The sequence below is a fragment of the Populus alba genome, chromosome 6, assembly GCF_005239225.2.
Source record: "Populus alba chromosome 6, ASM523922v2, whole genome shotgun sequence".
Classification (NCBI taxonomy): domain Eukaryota; kingdom Viridiplantae; phylum Streptophyta; class Magnoliopsida; order Malpighiales; family Salicaceae; genus Populus; species Populus alba.
This window is the reverse complement of record NC_133289.1, coordinates 1360798-1380952: the sequence shown is the minus strand read 5'-3', so window position 1 is coordinate 1380952 and position 20155 is coordinate 1360798. Positions and strand designations below refer to the sequence as shown.

The 20155-nt window shown below is 32.7% G+C and overlaps 2 protein-coding genes across 2 annotated transcripts; both read right to left on the bottom strand.

The window, feature by feature from the left end:
* Nucleotides 1-148: 148 nt before the first annotated feature.
* Nucleotides 149-18609, bottom strand: LOC118053118 (probable LRR receptor-like serine/threonine-protein kinase At1g53440). Its single transcript, XM_035064280.2, has 15 exons — nt 18537-18609; nt 18391-18462; nt 18179-18250; nt 17992-18066; nt 17616-17687; nt 17410-17472; nt 17251-17328; nt 16319-16390; nt 16171-16182; nt 16051-16094; nt 1246-1613; nt 982-1174; nt 753-872; nt 540-655; nt 149-442 (listed from the first exon to the last, which is right to left on the bottom strand). Exons 2-15 carry the CDS (start codon nt 18429-18431, stop codon nt 164-166), a joined length of 1605 nt encoding a protein of 534 aa, XP_034920171.2. The 5' UTR covers nt 18432-18462; nt 18537-18609; the 3' UTR covers nt 149-163.
* Nucleotides 3809-14539, bottom strand: LOC118052863 (uncharacterized). The gene is made up of 21 exons (XM_073410167.1): nt 14414-14539; nt 14104-14342; nt 13708-13844; nt 11438-11499; nt 10854-10971; nt 10633-10746; nt 9960-10045; nt 9725-9750; nt 9528-9599; nt 9361-9432; nt 9165-9236; nt 7771-7842; nt 7592-7663; nt 5582-5842; nt 5406-5477; nt 5142-5213; nt 4974-5045; nt 4732-4803; nt 4539-4619; nt 4173-4250; nt 3809-3896 (listed from the first exon to the last, which is right to left on the bottom strand). The coding sequence occupies exons 1-21, from the start codon at nt 14537-14539 to the stop codon at nt 3809-3811; spliced, it is 2064 nt and encodes a 687-aa protein (XP_073266268.1).
* Nucleotides 18610-20155: the final 1546 nt, after the last annotated feature.

The window sequence follows — 20155 nt, the reverse complement described above, 5'->3', positions numbered from 1 at the left end:
CTCACGTTGTAGATTTGTTAGGTGGAAGCTAAACCACTTACAATCTCAAACCCTGAATACTAAACTAAAAGGTAGACACGGAAACAATATCATGAAAAAGGATACCTCATCTATGGTTTTATAATATTCTTTCATGAAATGAAACATATCAAATAAATCCTAGCTACATAACAGAAGCAACATGGTTATCAACACTGGGATTGAAACTCAGATAAAATAAAATAAAATTACCAAATAAAACTTGTCCAAGTGAGCCATGTTTCATGTATTCGTAGATGAGCAAATGCAGGTGCCTTTTGGAATAACTAGCAAGCAATGTAACAACGTTGTCATGTTTCACGTCCAAGGCCTTCTTAGCATAAACTTCGCTTGCTATTTCATCGACTGCTTTTGACTTTGGGTCTAGCTTCTTCACTGCTACTGTCAGATTTGGCAGGTCAGCCTGCATTCTCCACATGAAGAACCGAAGAGGAATCAAAGAAAATAAAAAAAAGTATCCCTTCAAAGACAAAAGTTCATGAGCAAGAAAAGATTTTAACCTTGTATACTATCCCAGAACGCCCCCTGCCAAGCTCGTTCTCGGGGCTAAAATTTCTAGTTGCATCAATGATCTGTTTAAGGGTGAAAGGTTTTCCTCCGATCTTCACTTTTGTTTCTATTCCAATAACAAATGAATTAAACCACAATTATCTTAAGAATTATTGAGATAGATAACAGATTATGTTCATAAATCTTCTTCTCTTAATGTTTACCCCGTAATTCTCTGTCTCCTATCCAGCCCATTCTCCACATGAAAGCCAACATCAGCAGCAGAAACAAAATACAGCTTACTGCAATCACCGCGATTTCCCAAGGACGTAGTTTTCTGGGAACTTTGGAAACAAAAAACAACAGCTTGTATAATGCCAGCAATAATTTATTCTAAGAGTAACAGAATTCTGGGTTTTATCAGAAAAGGGTAAGTGTTGCTTGTTTTCCTACCACGGGTGACTGAAATAGCTGATATGAGAGGTCCATTGATAGCAGGTGGATTGTACAAAGATCCTTTGCCAGTCCAGAAGATATGGATCTCCAACGAACCATCACGTATTTTGGTGGTGTATTGTTTCTTTAGCTCTTCATTTTGTCCTCTAAGAGCTTCCTTTATGTTGAGGTCTTTCTCCACTCTCTCTTTCTGCCATCAAGAGTTCCTTAAGAGTGTGATATTACTACGTAAATTGACGTTCTGAAAAGTGAAATACTTACCTGAATATACACATCGAAGACGCGTTTCCCTACTCTGCTGTTATCTTCTCCCTTCGAGTATAATGTTTCAGCAAAATGAAGTGTCACATGGTACTTGCCATTACTCAAGCAAAGCCCATAATACGTTAGAGAGACAGGAGCAAGGCGGAAATTGTTATCTAATTTTGCCTCGGGACTAGAAACTTCACATGTCGAGTTTCTTACTAAAGTACTGTCATTGATTTTGGCCCACAAGTAGTCTCCAGAATAGCTATAAGCCCAATCGTCATTTGGACTTCGAAAAAAATCTGATGTTGAGGTATCGTTAAGATAACGAGCCTTTCCCAAGGTTACCTCCTCACCACCACAATTTATAAACAAGGAATTATCTGCGAGAAAACTTATTTTCAGTAGAAAGATGATTGTTCTCATAAAGTGGATAGAATTCAGTAGAAACAATTCTCTCTATATTATTTTCAATGATTAAGTTAGATGAGAATTTCGTCAATAGACCTCTTATTGTCTAATTTTAGTGATTTCCTTCTACTTGCAAGGAAGTGTTATGTTCAAACCCTCTCTTTAGAGAGTTTGAGACTAAAAAATGCCCTTTTAAGGAGACCAAAATAGCTCCTCAACTTTGGCCATGGTGGCCCATCTAGTTCATGTACTAATGCTAACTCCTAGACAGTTTGTCTAATTAATGACTAAGGATTGTAGCTTTCTATCTGTGTAAAGAAAGAAGAAGAATGAACATACTTTTTCGACGACATGTTTCCTTCTGCATCATCTTATCTATGAAAGATCTAAGAAATTAACAGAGAAAATTTGTTAGAAATACTTCATGATTACTCTTGTTGTAGAAAATGATGATACCACATACCTAGTCGGATGACTGGAAAGCACCAAGATCATGGATCATAAAAAAAAAAAAAAAAAATCAGTTTGAAACTTTCAAAACTGATTTACGAAAGTAAATAACAGTGTCACAGAAAACCAGATGAATAGGAGTATGCTCTGTCCCCTTACATGTGTACTCGTTCCAGTCCCAAGCATTTTGAATCTGTACAGTCCTCTGTGAAGTTATTGTATGAAAGATACCTGCAAAAAAACAATTGATAAACATGAAGCTTATATAATTTAAATTACGTACTCTCTATAGCCATGTTTTTAGTAAAACCCACGATTATATAAAAAATACTACGTACTCTCTAAAATGCTTCATATTTCTATACAATGTTGAGGTGGAAAAAAAAACAAATTAGTCAAGGAGAAGGAGAAGGAGAAGGAGAAGGAGAAGGAGAAGGAGAATTTACCATTTTACAAACAACACATTCGTAATGCATGCACTCTCGATATATATTCTTTAAAAATCTTTTGTTGATTATATATTAAGAGTTATTTAATACAATCTTAATATTCTAACATATTCCATGTGTTAGAGAGTACATTAATATAAAAAAATCATTTCAAATTAATATCTCTCCTAATAGTTTAAATTTTTAAATTAAAATAAATTTTTAATATGATATTAGAAAATTGCCAACTAAATGATCATCAATTTGAAACTAATTATCCTATTCTTTCTAAATAAAACGAATTTTATATATAAGATAGTAATAAACTTGTGGAAGTTTCAAGTTCAAAAAATATTTTTTTATAAAGAAATTGTACTAGAAAATAATATAAATTATATTTTAAAACCTCATCAAATAACTTAAAATTTTACGTTGAGATGATACTAACAACTATCATAAATTCATTTGAATCTAACTTAAATTAAAACTTAAATACAAAGTAATAATAAACACGTGTAAATTTTAAATTCAAAGAGTTTTTATTTAAAAATATGTGTTTTAAAATTACCACAAAATTATTTATGAGATCTCACATAGTAATTTAATATTATGTAATTGTTGAGCCTATCAACTGACTCTATGTAGGTTGAGCAATTTTATGGATATGAATTTTTACTATTCCTGTTTAAATACAATACAAACATTAAAAAAAAAATAATTGATCACATATAATAATTTAAGTTTTTAAAATGAGATAATTTTTAATATCATATAATTGTTGAGCCTAACTCAATTGGTTGAGCAATTTTAATGGATATGAGATCTATTGCTATTGCTATTGCTATTGCTATTCCTGTTTAAATACAATACAAACTTTACAAATAAATATAATTATAATAACTATATATTTTGATGATTTGCAAGTGATTTATTAAGCACCTATTATAGCCATTAAGAGCATGGATTAACAGAAAAAAAAATACACTATAATAATATATTTAAATATATATGAATGATTGAACAAATAAAAATTATGTACACTATTGCCAATCTACTCTTCACGCCAAGAGTAAGTCAAATTCCATAGCAGTAAGTTATACTAAAGAAATTTGTTGTCAATCTAAGTACTGTCTTACGTTTCAGGATAGGGAGATCGATTTTGCTTGCTAGTGTTCCAGGACGGAAGCCCATCAAGCCAGTTGTTTGTTAGAAATCTACGCGGGAAACAACAACCCGTTAGCAACATTGGTCTGCCAGCTGTACATTATCGTAAAAATAAACAGAAACGTCTAATACTTAAAGAACACATACAACTTGGAAATAGTGTTCTGAAATGAATCGGGAATGCGACCAGTTAAGTTGTTGAAGCTCAGGTCACTGCAAGACAAAAGCAAAACACATCGAATATTGGTTCTATAGTACTCAACATAGATAATAATATGGATTTTTTCATACTGAAGTTTGGAAGAATAAGCAAGAGTTGCGAATAAGTGCAGGGAGCCAAAATACCAAAGATTTTAAGCAATTTCTTGTGCACTGGCGCAACATTAAGTGCTGTGCTGCGGTGGTTGCACCGCAATACCAAAAGTAGCCTTATGAATAAGAAGTTAAAACTACCTAAAATGGAATAAATATTTGAGAAAAAAGGTGAACCGTACAGATATCATTAACTGACGCCACCGGCCAATGTATTCAGGTATTTGGCCCCAAATATTGCAATTCCTCAGAACCCTGTATAAACAATTGAAGAAGTAAGGGAATCATACTTGAAGATTTAGTTTTCATTTATCAGGATGAGCAATATATAGGCCTTGATCTAGCTAAATAAAAAGAAATTAGCCCTCCCCTTCCTAAATGCACCCCGTCCTTCTTAAGTTTTGATCCTAGAATTAATCTCCTGTTTAATATGTCTAGTTTTTCCTAGGCTGTATGTATTGATAGCTTCTAACGCCAGACTTTAGCTTCCATGATGGATAACCAGCAATTAACACTACATGGAGAGAAATTAACAATACTCACACTTGATTCAAATTTCCAGGCATTACTTCAATAACGTTTGGGAAATATATTCCAGCTGGATTACTCACGTCACTGACCAACCTGGAATCATTGAACAAGACTTTACAGCTCATTAATAAGAAAACAACATGTTTCATCTCTATCTGCACATGTAGAGAAAATAAAATGCGTGGCATCACAGGGCTGCACATACAATATCTGTAATTTTGGCAGACTAAAAGTTTCTGCAGGCAGATTCCCTTTAAAATTATTTCCTATAAGAATCCTGACAAGTATATAATAATATGGTCAGCTAAAACGAATTGGTTAGCTTTGATAAATTTAATTAACTCCTCTATAGATCATATCATTTAAATTGACTATCAGTTTTAGAAGAGAGAGAGAGAGATAGAGAGAGAGAGAGAAAAAAACAAACACTCATTATGGAAAACTTACAGTTTGGTGAGATTGACCCACTTTCCAAAATAATTAGGTATCTTACCAGACAAATAGTTACCACCAACTACACTGCATTGACACAAAAGCCTTCTTTAATGACAACACATCGTAGAATTAAATACATTACAATGATAGACGAGCACAAATATCAAGGAAGAAACTTACAAGACTTGCAGATTGACAAGTTGCGCATATGTCGCAGGAATACTTCCATTAAACTTGTTGGATGACAAGTAGCTGGAAGAAATTAGGGCCAAAGATATGACAACGTATTATATCTTGACAATGAGGCATTTTTAAACTAAAACTCTCTAGAGGAGGATTGAACCTTGCATGCTATACCATTCCTCCCTTAGGATGACTGGCAATGATGACTGACCAATTCGACTTCCCGGCCCATTGTTAAAAATAAAAAAGAAAGATACTTACAGGTTTTCAAGTTTGCGCAACTTCCCAAGTTCTTCGGGAAGGTTTCCCTCGAGATCATTGTCATCCAAATTCCTTTTTACAAAGGGAAACATAGGAATAAGAAGGTGACTTATAGTACACTTGGAAGAGAAAATAAAAGAAGCGCTGAGTGTATTTTTCATACAAAGAGGGAAGACAGGATTTCCCAGTTCGACAGGAATATGGCCTGACAACGAGTTACTAAAAAGATCCCTGCACATTGAATGGCAGAAAGTGTAATAAAAAAGCAATCATGTTTGAATGATAACAGCGGTAAAATAAAAATTATGATTGTTGAGACCACAACATTCATGTAACTTAATAATTGGTTCTGAAGTTCCTTACAGAAAGTTTCTAGCTTAGAGAGTGAGCCCAAACTTTGAGGTATGGCACCTCTCAGGTTGTTGAGCCGAAGAATGCTGCGACATGACGATGCACAAATATTCGATTTAGAAGCTAATTGTAGATTCATGATTGTACTAAAAAAATATGTTTTTTTTTTTTACAAAGTAAAAAGTTAAACTGTTAGCATTTCACAAACATCAAGTCATTAGAGTATGTACTAATTATATTAAAGGATTGTTGAGACCCAATGGTTTATATTATTGTTTAAATATTTTTTCTTTGTACGATCTATGAGGAGCAGTCCACCACTTCTGTCACATGTGCACATATATAGGCGCGCACGCTCACCTGCATGTGAGTTGTTTTTAACAAAGTGGCATACTTTCACTAGTTTAATTTTAAGTTTTAAATTTTTTTTATACAGGAGTGTGTTAAAAAGTTAATATAAAACTATTTTTTAGATATAAAACTATTTTTTAGATATTATTTAATAGCTTAAACAATGATATGATTCTTTTACATTATCTAACATTCTTTGATCATTCACACTATTCTTGAAAATTAAAACAAGCTTTTTAGTGTTTTTTTAATAGAATATCAATAAGATTTAGCTAATGCCATTAAAAAAATAACAAACTAATTAAAAGAAAAACTTACAATGTAAAAAAATAAATAAAGAAGTTAATATTTAACATTAGACCACCTCATGAACACACAATTTGAACATTTCACTAGATAAATACATGTATAAGTAAAATTCTAAAATCTAACTCGAAGCTATTAAGCTAAAAAATTAAAAATTAAATCATAAATTTTATCCTAATTAAAATCAGCAACCTCAAAAACTAATTTATTATGAGTAATTCAAATAGACCATAAAATACCACAACAAAGCATATAAATAACTTTGCACTGAAATTTCTCATGTACCAAACGATTCCAAAACAAGTTTTGATCAAACCAAAAGCCTCATATATATATAACCCAAAATGTTAAAGTGGAATGATCACCACTTGGTGAGAGCAGAGAAAAACAAAACAACAAATAAATCTAATGAACAAACTGCATCAAACTAGCAGCAGCAACAGTAGTTTGATAATGAAGCCCCTTATCAGAAGATGAAGTTAATGATCACTGAACGACTCGTATTTAACCATCGTAAAACTTTTCATTACTAGAATGATGAACAAGAGTGGCGGATGTAATATGAACAAGTTTTAACTATTCTCACTAGAATGAAAATAACAAGCTTTACATGCATGCCATCATATACAAAGATTTGATATAAAAGATATAGTTTCAATTTGTCTACATTTATTTATTTATTTGAGATTTTGAGAGGTCACACATAACATTGGTTAGCTAGCTAGGGTCTTGGAGAAGTGCACATAGATTCACCACTAGCTGTGATCCTTGGATATGTAGTGAATATATCTTTATATATTTGAACATTAAAGAGTTAATGTAATCTGTTAGATATACACCAATTTGTTTAGTTTAAATTAAACATTCTAATACTATATACAGCATGCTGAATTTGGATTCCTTCATCTCATTACTATCTTCAATCTCTGAATATAATAAACAACTTTAAAGTTTTAAGTTCAACGATCGCACTACCCCTGCTTTATGACCTGACTACAGATTTTACACATAACATTGATAATTCTGTGTACTTGATTATTATTATTATTATTATTTATGTATTTAATTTGAAAGGCTTATTATGTACTGTTGCTATTTATCCATTACCAGCTCTACTTAATTTTCACCACACAAGAAAAGAAGATGAAGTAGATGTTCGGCTATGGAGAAAGACTTACATGGTTGTCAAATTTTTACAATAACTTATGCTGTCTGGTATACTGCCTGTCAATTTATTGCTTTCAAGATCCCTGATTTTCAGGACATATATACGAATGAGGATACACACACACACAAATACATGTAAACCAAGACTAGAGATATAAAAGCAAAGGTAGCATACATATCATTGACTTACAAAGAGCCAAGCGATTGTAAACCTGTCAGGTTCTGAGGGATTTCACCATGAAGATTGTTGTAGGCAAGTTTGCTGTTCGGGTGCAAGCATCACGGGTTCCAAGAAGAGAAAGACTTTCAGTAAATTTCAATTGACTGAATTAAATAAACTTTCTTATAAGAACATTCAATGGAACTTCTTAGAGCATAATTCAAAATTCTTAGCATAGTTATGATCATTAGAGGCTAGAATGTTGTTCAGTTGAAGTCACCACACTCACACATATATACCAGAAGAAAACAGACCTTCAGTTAATTTCAACGGATTGAATTATGTACTTTTATGAATATTGGTAATAAAACAGTCAATATATAGAACTTTTTAGCGCAGTGTTTGAAAAGATTTAGCTAAATTATTATGATGTAAAATTATATTTCTTCACTATCTTTAGAGACAATACACTCTATATCAAGTAATCTTGCAAGAGAAATTGGTGGTTGTTGTATACCTCTTTCTTACATGCACATAGGATCCATGCAAATTGTCCATATATCTGATTTTTATATGATAGATGGGACAATATGTGGACTAAAAGAGAACTCTTTGTGCAGTTGTTTAAAAATAATATGCCTTTTTTTCTTTTCTTTCGAAAATAATATGTTTGGGGAAAAAAAAGCATGATCAATGCCATTAGAAAAAAAAAAATAGAAGGATATTTGTGGATTAGCTATTAGCTTAACATAATTTTATAAGCAGGGGCGGAGGTAGTGGCCCCGGCCCGTGCTAAAATATTTTTTTTCCTTAAATAATTTAAAAAATTTTAGCTCTAAAATTAGTAAATTTTAACTTTTTAGCTCTTCTTAATTTTGTTTTTTAACTTAGCCCCCTTCAAACATAATATTCTGGCTTCATCATTGTTTATAAGTGTGTATCTTTATCTCTTAAATCATTCTAAGCATGCTCCTATGCTTCTTTTAAAGAAGGATTTTATTTTATAATTTGTTTTGGTTTGTTTATTATGAAGTTAAGTGTTAAGTAATGATACCAAAAGCAATTTTACAAATATTCTTTTACAGCTTAAAGATATATAAAAAGACGAGGCCAAGCACCATTTAAATTAAATTGAACTATGGAACAATGATTTGTAGCTTTCTTGCACGATTCTGCCTCGTTATGAGTCGACACAAATTACTGAATCTCACAGCCATTTTATTATAATTTGTATATAATTTATTAGTTATATGATTGGACTGAACTACACTTATCTAATATATTTTCTTGCCAATGAGTTATCGTTCAATTGATATTAATATTTTTATGTAATTTTTTTTTTGTTCTCTCTTGACTCAACTCTATCACGATCACATAAAAAAGAACAGGAACGGAAGGTAAAAGTTTTCTTATGGCGGACTTACAGTATTGTCAGATTATGTAAAGTTGTCAGGCTCGCAGGAATGGAACCGGTCAACGCATTGCTTGTAAGGTCCCTGATTTTTGCACAAAGAAATTGTACTCTTAGAAATGCATTTTCTTTGTTTTTTTTTTTTTTTTGAGAAAAAAAAATAAAAAAGGATTAAATCCTAAAACTGGAAGCAATTGAGACAGACTTACAGGAATATCAGACTCTGCAACGCTGTCAGGTTATCAGGTATCGAGCCGGTCAATATATTGTTTGCAAGGTTCCTGATTTTTGCGTAAAGGCATATTACCATTAGAATTAAGCAGAGCCTATGGCATCATTTATATATACAGAATCACGAATCATAGCTTTAACATACAATCTTTCGAGATGCTGTAATTTCCCCAGCGAGGTAGGAATCACACCAGTAAGCATATTGTTGGATAGATCACTGTTGTGGCAAGATGATCAAACCTCAATTTCCATCATTGTGACCATGTTTAGCTCAACAAGCACAGCACACGGCACCGTAGTGTATGTACAGGTCATGCAATGAGATGGAGTGATGATACTTACAGTATTTTCAAGTTCTCAAAGTCCACCTATTGAATCGAGAAAATCTCTCCAGGTAAACTTTTTGCCTGCCCAATTTCTGACATAGAAATAAAAGTGATTCACAACAAGAGGATTTTTTTTTTTATAGGTTTCATGTAAACTTTCTCTTAATTTCTCCTTCTATTGCTTGATTTTGTTAATAACGAAATGATTTTATAATCAAGTCTAGGACATACATTTCAGTGACGGAACAAACTTCATTGCTGTTATCACAGGAACATCTAATCTCCGCATCCTCTTCAGTGGTCTGCAAACTGCTGGCAAGGAGTTCAAGAGCTTTTGCTGCCAAAGGTTTCAACACACAAAAGTTCTTTTGATTAAATCCAAAAAAGATATTCTCATGTTCAAGATAAAAATACTTAATCTACATTAATACATAGATGGAATAAATTGATCAAGAATGGAAACTTTGAGGACCACATAAGTTTGAATAGAGTGTTTTAAATAATGATTTCAATCTAAAAGTTTAATATGAAATGAGGCTTTACAATATAGCTTTACAATATAATTTTATATTATACTTTCATAAACTACAGGTGAAAATACTAATTCTCAAATTGCTATGCCAAATAGTCTATGATACTATATCAAAATAACTCTTAAAATAAAAAATTTATATCATTAAATGAGACTTTAGATTTATATTTCTATCTAATTTTATATTATCTTCTTAATCGACTTAATTCTAAGAAACTTTTTAATCTTCTATCCCCATGCTTTAACTCTATCCTACATCAATTAGTAATTAAAGTTTGGTGGGGGTTCAATTCTAGATAACAACTAAACATATATTCAGCATCTTCGAAAGAATAGAAGATCGATTAATTCGTACCTTCAGAAGCTGTAATGGATACAATTATTTGTAGTACTGTTATCGCCATTAGCAGCAGCAGCTTTAGTTCCAATATTGAAAGTAGTGCCAGTGCCAAGTTGCCATAGAAGAAGAGAGACGAGGAGGAGAAGAAGTCTATTAATGAGTATTACTGACAATTCAGAACCCATTAGTTTCGACATAGCAGTAGTACTTCTGCTGTGCTTTGCTTGGTGAGGGTGCATGTGCCCCTACTCGTGTTCTTATATATAAATGTACATGCAGAAAAAAGATAAAACACATTGTGATTCACAACTGTGTTGTCAAAAAGAGAGATTATCAACAACTGGCAATCAAATGCTTTGTTCTCTTCAACAGCTTTGTTGCTTTCCTCTTCCTGAAGTAATCTTCAAAATTCAAAGGAATGATATCATCTCACTACGACAAGGTGGGGAAACAGGGACTGATGGGCTATTGGATAACGACTAAAGAGGAAGATTTCTTTTGGAAAGTAACCAAAGTAATTGATTCTGCATACAGTAATGCCTTTTGTGTTCTTCACTATTATTTGTATTTTGTTCCTTGAAATCGGCTCTTGTTGCGAAGCACAAAAATAACAAAGACGAAAGATAAAAAGAGAACGACAAGAAAAAGTGCACAAACGAGGTGATAAAAAAGAAAAAGAAATGGAATCAGCTGATACTTAAACAGGAAGATCCGGGACAATTAAAATCTCAGAATTGTACTTAATTGATTAATTAAGTAGTGGGTCAGGAAAAAAGGTGTTGTTAAGTCACTTGTTAATGGGTTATTTACTGGTTGTTGATGATATTTAAATTTGCTTTTCTGAGAATTTGGAATACCTTAAACACCAAGCCAATGCTGGAGAAGGAATCAAAGAAAGGCAGCGAAAAAGGAAGCAAAGCTGCAGAATTTTGCAAAGACAAGAAAGGAAAAAGAAAAAAATGCAGCGTCAAACTTACCAGTGGATCATGCGAAACACGTTGGCCTCAGCAGTGTACAATATAAATCACATAACTCAAACGAGGGTGTCCACTCTCTGGGGCTATATATAATTCCAAAAAAAAAAAAAAAATTAAAGAGTAAAGAAAAAGGCATTACATATTCTTCCTTTAAACTTCACTAAGAAGATTCAAATATAAAAGCCCAAAGACATCAAGGAAATTAACAAAAAGATGGGAAAAACAATCCAAAAAGATGGGAAAAACATCAAGGAAACTGACTTTTATTAATTAAAAGCACACTGCTAAATTCTTGGGTATTTTGAAATACTCTTCTCACTTATATATATATATATATATATATATATATTATTATTTTCTTTCAATATTTTAATTTTTTTAAAATTTTAATTTTTTTTGTTTACGTGGGTCCCAAAAATTAGGTAACAAGAAGAGCCTAACGACTACTAATGGTTGTTATTACAAAATTCTACGGTGGAATCCATGATGGTACGGAGCAAAAACAAAAAATCATTGGGTTTTTGACTTACAAGGTTCTACCCTAAGAATGTTGTATTAGACGTGTTCATGGTCACAAATGGTTTCTGATTGAGAAGGTTCTGCCTCGAGAACATTATAATACTCCGTATGTATTTATATAAACATTTATGCAAAAAAAAAAGATGAGTAGCCTTCTAATTCCCCCACAGTACGTACTCTGTGTGTATCTTGATGAACATACATGCTGCACAAATGATTATCTAATACTCTGTGTGTATCTTGATGAATATTATAAATAGTTAAGAAGATGAGGGCTACTAAGAAAGATTACATGAAAAATTAAAAAATATTAAAAAAACAAGGAATCTGACTAGTTAGTCCATACGTTGTTGTTCTCTTTTAACTTTTTCTCTATTTTCGTCTACACGCGAAGGTGGGAACTGGGGACTGATAGACTAAAGCGAGGAAGACAAAGTAATTGCTTCAGCATAGAGCAATGCCTTTTGTATTCTTTGTTTTTTTTTTTTTTTTTATAAATTGTTTTTTGTATTTTGTTACTTTCAATAGTCTGATTCTGATTTAAAAATATCACAGGAATAAAGAGAGAATACAATGATAAGAAAAGTGCACAATACCAATGAAAAGAAAAAAGAAAAAGAAAAAGAATGACTAACAATAATATATAAATCTATCGATGATTATACATATATAAAAAAGAAATGGAATCATGAAATACTAAAGTATTGTTTTTTATTTATTCCCATAAGATTGGGAACAATTAAAATTTGAAATTGTATTAAATCAAGGATTGGAGGGTGAATGGCTAAAAAGCTCCACATGCCCTTCGCCATGTTAATCTGGTCCAATAACTCCTTTACAATGAATTTGATACAATTAACCCCTCGGTCTATTTTTCGGTTTGGTAGACCACATCTGGCTGCTGATCTGAATATCATCATCATGGCATGTGTCGTCGATCAGAAACAGGAAATTAAAAAACCTAAAGAATAAAAGAAAACAAGTTGACATAGTAATTAAGACCGATTTGACATAGCTGATCACAGCCAAGATCAAGCAGCTTAATTAAGAAGCTTAAGCAGTATATCAAGACGTTATGGTAATCTTGTGCCAAGCTCCCCCAAACATGAGGAAACTAACCAAGTGCAACGAAATCAAGATCGATGTGAAATACTTGCAAACTCTTAATTATCCTCATGGATGGATTGACCAGCCCTCGAATGAGTTGATTTAATGACACCAAAACTAGGAGTTGGGCATTCCGGCTTACACAACACATTCATCGGTCACAAAATCTCATATATCGATTTAGATCAAAGGGGAGTGTTTTCTTGTTTCTTGTTTTTATTTTTCTGAATTTTTTAAACCAATGAAAAACAAACATCCTAATGTATTATTACATCAATTAATAAAAACACTTGAGATCATGGTTTCAAACATGCATGCTTGACTTGACGCTGATGAGCTGCCTTTCGTAGATGAGATATACATCGCTCGGGCTTCAAAGGTACCATTTTCAGGTGGCAACCTCGCAATTCTTGATAGCTGGCCCACAAAAAACAACACCATCACTTTTGAAAGTCACTCTTGATAATTGAGTGAATCACACCACAATTATTTTAAGAATTCTTCAGATAGAGAACTAATATTACCTTTGCTCAGTGCCCACTGCGCAATTTTCTGCCTCCTATCCAGCCCATTCTCAAGGAGAACGCCAACAACAACATGAGAAACAAAAGACAGCCTATTGTAATCAACGCGATTTCCCAACGATGTAGTTTTCTGGAAACTTCAGAAACATAAAAAGCTGCAGTTGTCAACCATGCATTAAATTATTCTCACTAAAATTCTAAAACCTGGTCTTGATCCCAAGGCTTGAACCAAGGCGGTCAGTTGAGAAAGTTGAACTTTTTAAAAACAATGTTGTGTCATGCTCTTTTTTGAAAGAAAAATCTGGGTTAACTTTACTGATCTGCAACCGGGCCTTAGGCCAGGACTACCCGTGTTTCTAAACTACGATTCTCACAGCATATAAAGAACTGACTAACAGAATTCTGCAAGGTTTTAACATAAAAAGGAATAGTAGCTTCCTACCACGAGTGACGGAAATAGCTTCTATGAGAGGTCCATTGATACCAGGTGGATTGTACAGAGATCCTTTGCCTGCCCAGAAAAGCTTGATCTCCAACGAACCTTCATTTATTTTAGCTGGGAATTTTAGCTTTCTTACTTCATTTTGTAGTTCAGGGATTTCCTTTATGTTGAGATCTTTCTTCACCAACCGTCCCTACAATCAAGATTTCCTTAAGAATGTGATATGAGTACATTAACTGGCATTCTGAAAAGTGAAATTCTTACCTGAATATAAACATCAAACACCCGTTTCCCTGTTATGCTATGATCTTCACCCTTTGAATACAATGTTTCAGAAAAATGAAGGGTCACAATGTACTTGCCTTTATGTAAGCAGAGCCCATAATACATTAGAGAAACCGGAGCAAGGCGAAAATCATTATCTATCTTTGTCTCAGGAGTACAATCTTTACATGTTGAGTTTCTTACTAAAGTACTGGCATTGACTGTTGCCCAGAGGTAGTCCCCAGAAAAGCTATAAGCCCAATCGTCAGATGGACTGAGATTAAAACTTGATGTTGACGTGTCGTTGTGATAATGATCCTTTCCCACGTTAAGCTCCTCACCACCACAATTTATAAACAACGAATTATCTGCAAGTAAACTTATTTTCAGTACAACCCATAACAAACTCAACCAGCATAATTAGAACGTAAAAATTCCCTATATATGTTAAATTATTAATGCACTTAAAGAAGATTCTAGAGATCAATTCTAGAAAATACTACAAACTACAAGTTAGTGCTAAGCTACGGTATGAAAGTTCTACAGAAATCATACAAACACTAGGAATGTTCTAGGAAAGAATGAATGCTTGTCCATAATTCAAAGAACTATAGAACTTTCAAGTGTATTGGCTAAATTTCCGGCTAAATTTCCAGCAAGTTCTATGGCTGGAAAGTTTATCTAGATTTAAAAGACTATAAATAGCCATGCAACCATTATTTGTAAAGCAAGCCATAAAACTATGCTAAGTTTAAAGCCTTTGTCCTAAAACTTTCCTCCTTGTATGGTATCTTCTATCAACAAAGTTTTTGCTTTGTGTATCCCATATTTTCAACTATTTTTAGACTATATATTAAATCCTTTTTTTTTTTTTACCAAACTACCACAACTAAAAACCTTAACTATCAAAATACCTTCATTTCAATTTCTAATCACTAAAACCTTTAAACTACCTCTCAAACTTCCATAATCTTCTAACAATATATCTATATGTTTATCTATCTATTTATCTATTTATGTGAACTTGCGCATGTGCATGTACATATTATGAGTATTTAAGTAGTATTTAATCACTGTTTCGATACATAAAAAATTAAGATTAAAATAGTAGGAATAGAAATGATATGTCTCCATATACTTTTATACTTTTAAAATATAAAAATTCACTCTAAAACTATCTAAAAACAACTCACGGAATTTGTTTTTATGTCTTCTATATCTTTTCCTTCTATCTAAAACACTATAACCAAATGCAATTTTAATTTTAACATTCCTTCTTGACAGTCCTGTTCATACTCTTTTCAAGGACTAATTTAGATAAGGAATTGAACCACAGGCCTTTAGTGGTAGTGACCCCTTCCCACTTGCAAGGAGGCCACCGTTTTCAAACCACCTTTTTTTTTTTTTGAGTTTGGGCATAAAACTGTCCTTTAGGTCATGGTAGCCTATCAACTAAGCAATCCAATCTCTGTCATGGTAATACAAGTCTCTTTCTCCATAAACCACTAATTGCCATGGCTAAACTCTTAGACTATCTGGCTATGGACTGCTGGGTTCATTAAAAAATATATATGGAATTCCAATTGGATATGCAGAATATGCCACTACTTAATTTAGCTTTCAAAGAATGAACATACGCTTTCGATAGCATTTTTCCGTCTTCATGTTATCAATAAATGACCTAAGAAACACGAAAGTTAATTTGTTAGAATACTTCAGGATCACTCTTCTTGAAAGAATGATGATACCACACATACCTAGTCGGGAGTCTGGAAAAGCACCAATAACATCATGAAATCAGATTAAAACAAAAATCAGTGAGAAACTTTCAGAAGTGATTTAGAAGTCAATAAAATTGTCACATATATAATGCAAAATAGATACGAGTTTTGTCCAATCCCTTACATGTTTACAGCTGCCAATCCAGAGCATTTTTCATTTGTACATTTCACATTGAAGTTATTATATGAGAGATCTCTGCCACGTACCAAATAATAAAAATGATTAGAGTAATATAAAATTATTTTTGAATTGAGATATATTTTTTTTAATATTATATTAAAATTTTAATAACCAAACAGTTATAATTTAAAATCTCACATAACAACCTAAACTTTTCCATTTAAAGATAGCAAAATGTTTAGGCATGAAAAAAAAATAGATGAGTGATTTTCTCCTCACCTACTACATGTTAGAGAAGAATATAGATCATCTCATGAGACCTCAACCTACTAACTTAAGTTTTTGGATTAAATTGATTCTTTTTAAAATGATATTAGAGTTTTAATGACTAAGCAGTCACAGGTAATGTTAGCATGTGCAAGTTTCAAGTCTGAAGAGTTTTTCCTTGAAGGGGTGTGTTAGAGAATAATATAAATCATATACTAAGACCTCATCTAACATTTTAAATTATTGGGTTGAGATGAATCTTTGACACTACAGCGGCAAGAAGAAGGACAAATTACATTGTACAAATAAGACATTGCTAATGTGCTCTAGCAAACTTTAAAAAGGATATTACATCAAAATTGATAAATGGTGAATTGTGGGTTTCACATGTTTTAGTAAGGGGTTAAGCATGAATAAATTTATTTAATATCTGTGCATGGAAATTTTGTATGAATATAGTTTTCCAATTATTGTTAAGTACTGTACATTGATTTTCTATGATTCCAAAGATCTTCTACATGAACAAACTATTGAAATTCAAGGAGGCTACGGGTGACTGATCAATCAAATGAAATGAAATTTTTTTGACGTTATTGAATCATATTTCCATAACTAAAGTAGACAATTGCAAATAAGCTTGCGAATTGGATGCTAATCTACGATCTTACGCTTTAGGATAGGAAGATGGCTTCGGCTTCTTAGTGATCCAGGAAGGAAGCTTAGTAAGTTCGTTGCTTGTTAAAAATCTAAGCAGGAAACACCAACCCATTAGAAACACTGGTTGGCGAGCTGGTTATGTTATATATAAGAAGAAATTAAACACATACAACTTATTCAGTTTCTGAAATGATTCTGGAACTCCACCACTTAAGTTGTTGAAGCTCAAATCACTGCAAGACAAAGCAAAAACGCATCAAATCTTGGTTCGATACTAATCAACATTGATAACTTGAGATAGAATTTTATGTTGAAGTTTTGATGCCCACAGACTAAAACAACTCAGCATTATTATGAAGAAGGTACACGTACGTACAGGTATGATAATTCAGGCCACTTGCCAATGTATTCGGGTATTGAACCATTAATTTCGCAATTTCTCAGAACTCTGCAGAAATAATTGAAGAAGTAAGGGAGTCTATATTTGTAGTCAACAACTTAAATTTGCTAGATAATTTTGTTTTTTAAAATATATTTTTCGGTTCATGGAAGGATCTAATGGTTCTTGAGCGACACAAAAAGAGGTAGCTCTCTCACTTTTTAAATCTCATCCCTCCTTTTTCAGGACTTGAACTTCTGGTCTACTGGTGGAAATCTCAAGCTTAACAGCTGAACTATACCTTGGTGGACAAATGTAATAAGAATCGCTAAGGTAAAACTTTTGGCTCCAATGAAGAAAAACGAATACTCACAAGTAAATCAAACTTTCAGGTATTACTTCACGTTTTGGGAAAGATATTCCAGGATTACTTACGTCACTGACCAACCTGGAATAATTGAACAATACTTTAGAATTCATTAATAAGAAAACAGCATGTTTCATTTGTATCTGAACATGTAAATAAAAAAAAATGCATGTCATCACAGCACTGCACATACAATCTCTGTAATTTTGGCAGACTAAAAGTTTCTGCAGGCAGATTCCCTTCAAAATTATTTCCTATAAGAATCCTGAAAAGTACACAATGGACCGGTCAGCTAAATTCACCAAATTGTTTTGCTTTGTAAATTTAATAGACTATAACATTTAGCTTTGCTATCATTTGCAGAAATATATATTTATATATATATACAAGTCAAAGAAGACTTACAGTTTAGTGAGGTTGACCCAATTTCCAATATAACTAGGCATCTGACCAGACAAATAGTTTCCACCTACTGCACTGCTTTGGCCCAAACCGTAAAATAAAATAATTAAAATAGCAATAGAAAAAAAAATTAAAGAAGGAAAACTCACAAGGTTTCCAGATGGATAAGTTTGTCAAAAGTCTCAGGGATCCTCCCAGTAAGTTTGTTTGCTGTCAAGTAGCTGGAAAAAAATTAAAGCTGTCAGGTCAAGGCCAAAGATAAGACAAAGTATTATAATTAATCTCTTGTCATTTTTTTTTGAAATTGGTTCAGCCCTACATTTTGTTGTCAAATGTCAAACAATTATGGAACTAGTGTTAGTAATTAGTATGAAATAAGGTAGAGGAGTCGTATGATCAGATAGAAGTTGAGGGGCTACTCTTTCTTCTCTTGGGATATTTTTAAACTCCAAATTTTCAAAGGAGAGTTTGAATATGAGATCTCCTTGAATGTGCAAGGCTCACCGCTACAAGGCCAGAAACCTGTAGGTAATCCTTCCTCATCAACATGAGAAACAAAAGACAGCCTATTGTAATTTACCTTAGTATTTTTTATCCCTGACTCTGGCGTCCGTGAATATACTAAATAAATTTATCCTATTTTATCTTATGTGAATAAAAAAATAAAAATCAATTCATTGCTTTATCAAATTATTTTTTACGCATGCGAAACAAAATAAATTTACCTTAGTATTTTTTATTCCTGACTCTGGCGTCAGTGAATATACTAAATAAATTTATCCTATTTTATCTTATGTGAATAAAAAAATAAAAATCAATTCATTTCTTTATCAAATTATTTTTTACGCATGCGAAACAAAATAAAATAAAATAAATTTACCTTAGTATTTTTTATTCTTGACTCTGGCGTCAGTGAATATACTAAATAAATTTATCCTATTTTATTTTATGTGTTTTTTTGTCAATGAATAAATAAAAAAAAATAAATTCATTTATGTATATATTTTTTACCTACACAATTTTTATTATATATTTTATATATTTTTTATATTTTTTTATTTTTGGGCTGGGTTGGGCTAAATCCAGCCCAACAGGTGGCTGGGCTGAACCTAGCCAGCCCGGCCTGGGTCACTAGCCCAAGCCAGTGACCCGTCCAAAAACAAGATGCACGCGTGATACAGATCACACGTGCATCAACAGTGCGAAGGTAATTAAATTACCTTCGCACTGTTCAAACAATTATTTGAACACGAGGAACAGAGAAAAAAATGAAAAGGCGCACTTGTTTCTAGCGATTGAAGAAGACGGCAACGCTGGTGTGGCTGCTTTGAATCGGTTGCTTTCTGTTTCTGGCGATGCTAAGGCAGGTTGGAACGACGGTGTGGCTCGACTGCTCTATGTCAATAACCCACGGTTCGGTGATCAATTGGGTTTCTGCAGGGGCGAAAACAGTTCGGATGAAAATCGGTTTCTAGCAGGGATGAAATCTGGATTGATGTTGCTGTTCTTCTCTGTATCTTTTTTTTTTTTGTGTTTTGTTTGCTCTTTTTTTTTTTTTGTTAATTGCTCTGTTTTTGGGTTTTTTTTTGTTCGGTTTCCTGTTCTTAGCTCTGTTTTTCTAGGTAAATTCTGGGTTTCTCTTTCATTTCTTTATGGGTTTTTTTCTGGGTTTTTTCTTGGTTTTTTTCTCTAGTTTTTTCCTCCTTTTCTTCTGGGTTTTCTTCTTCCTTTTTATAGCCAAGCTAAACCCTCCCCCTGCGTCCTATCT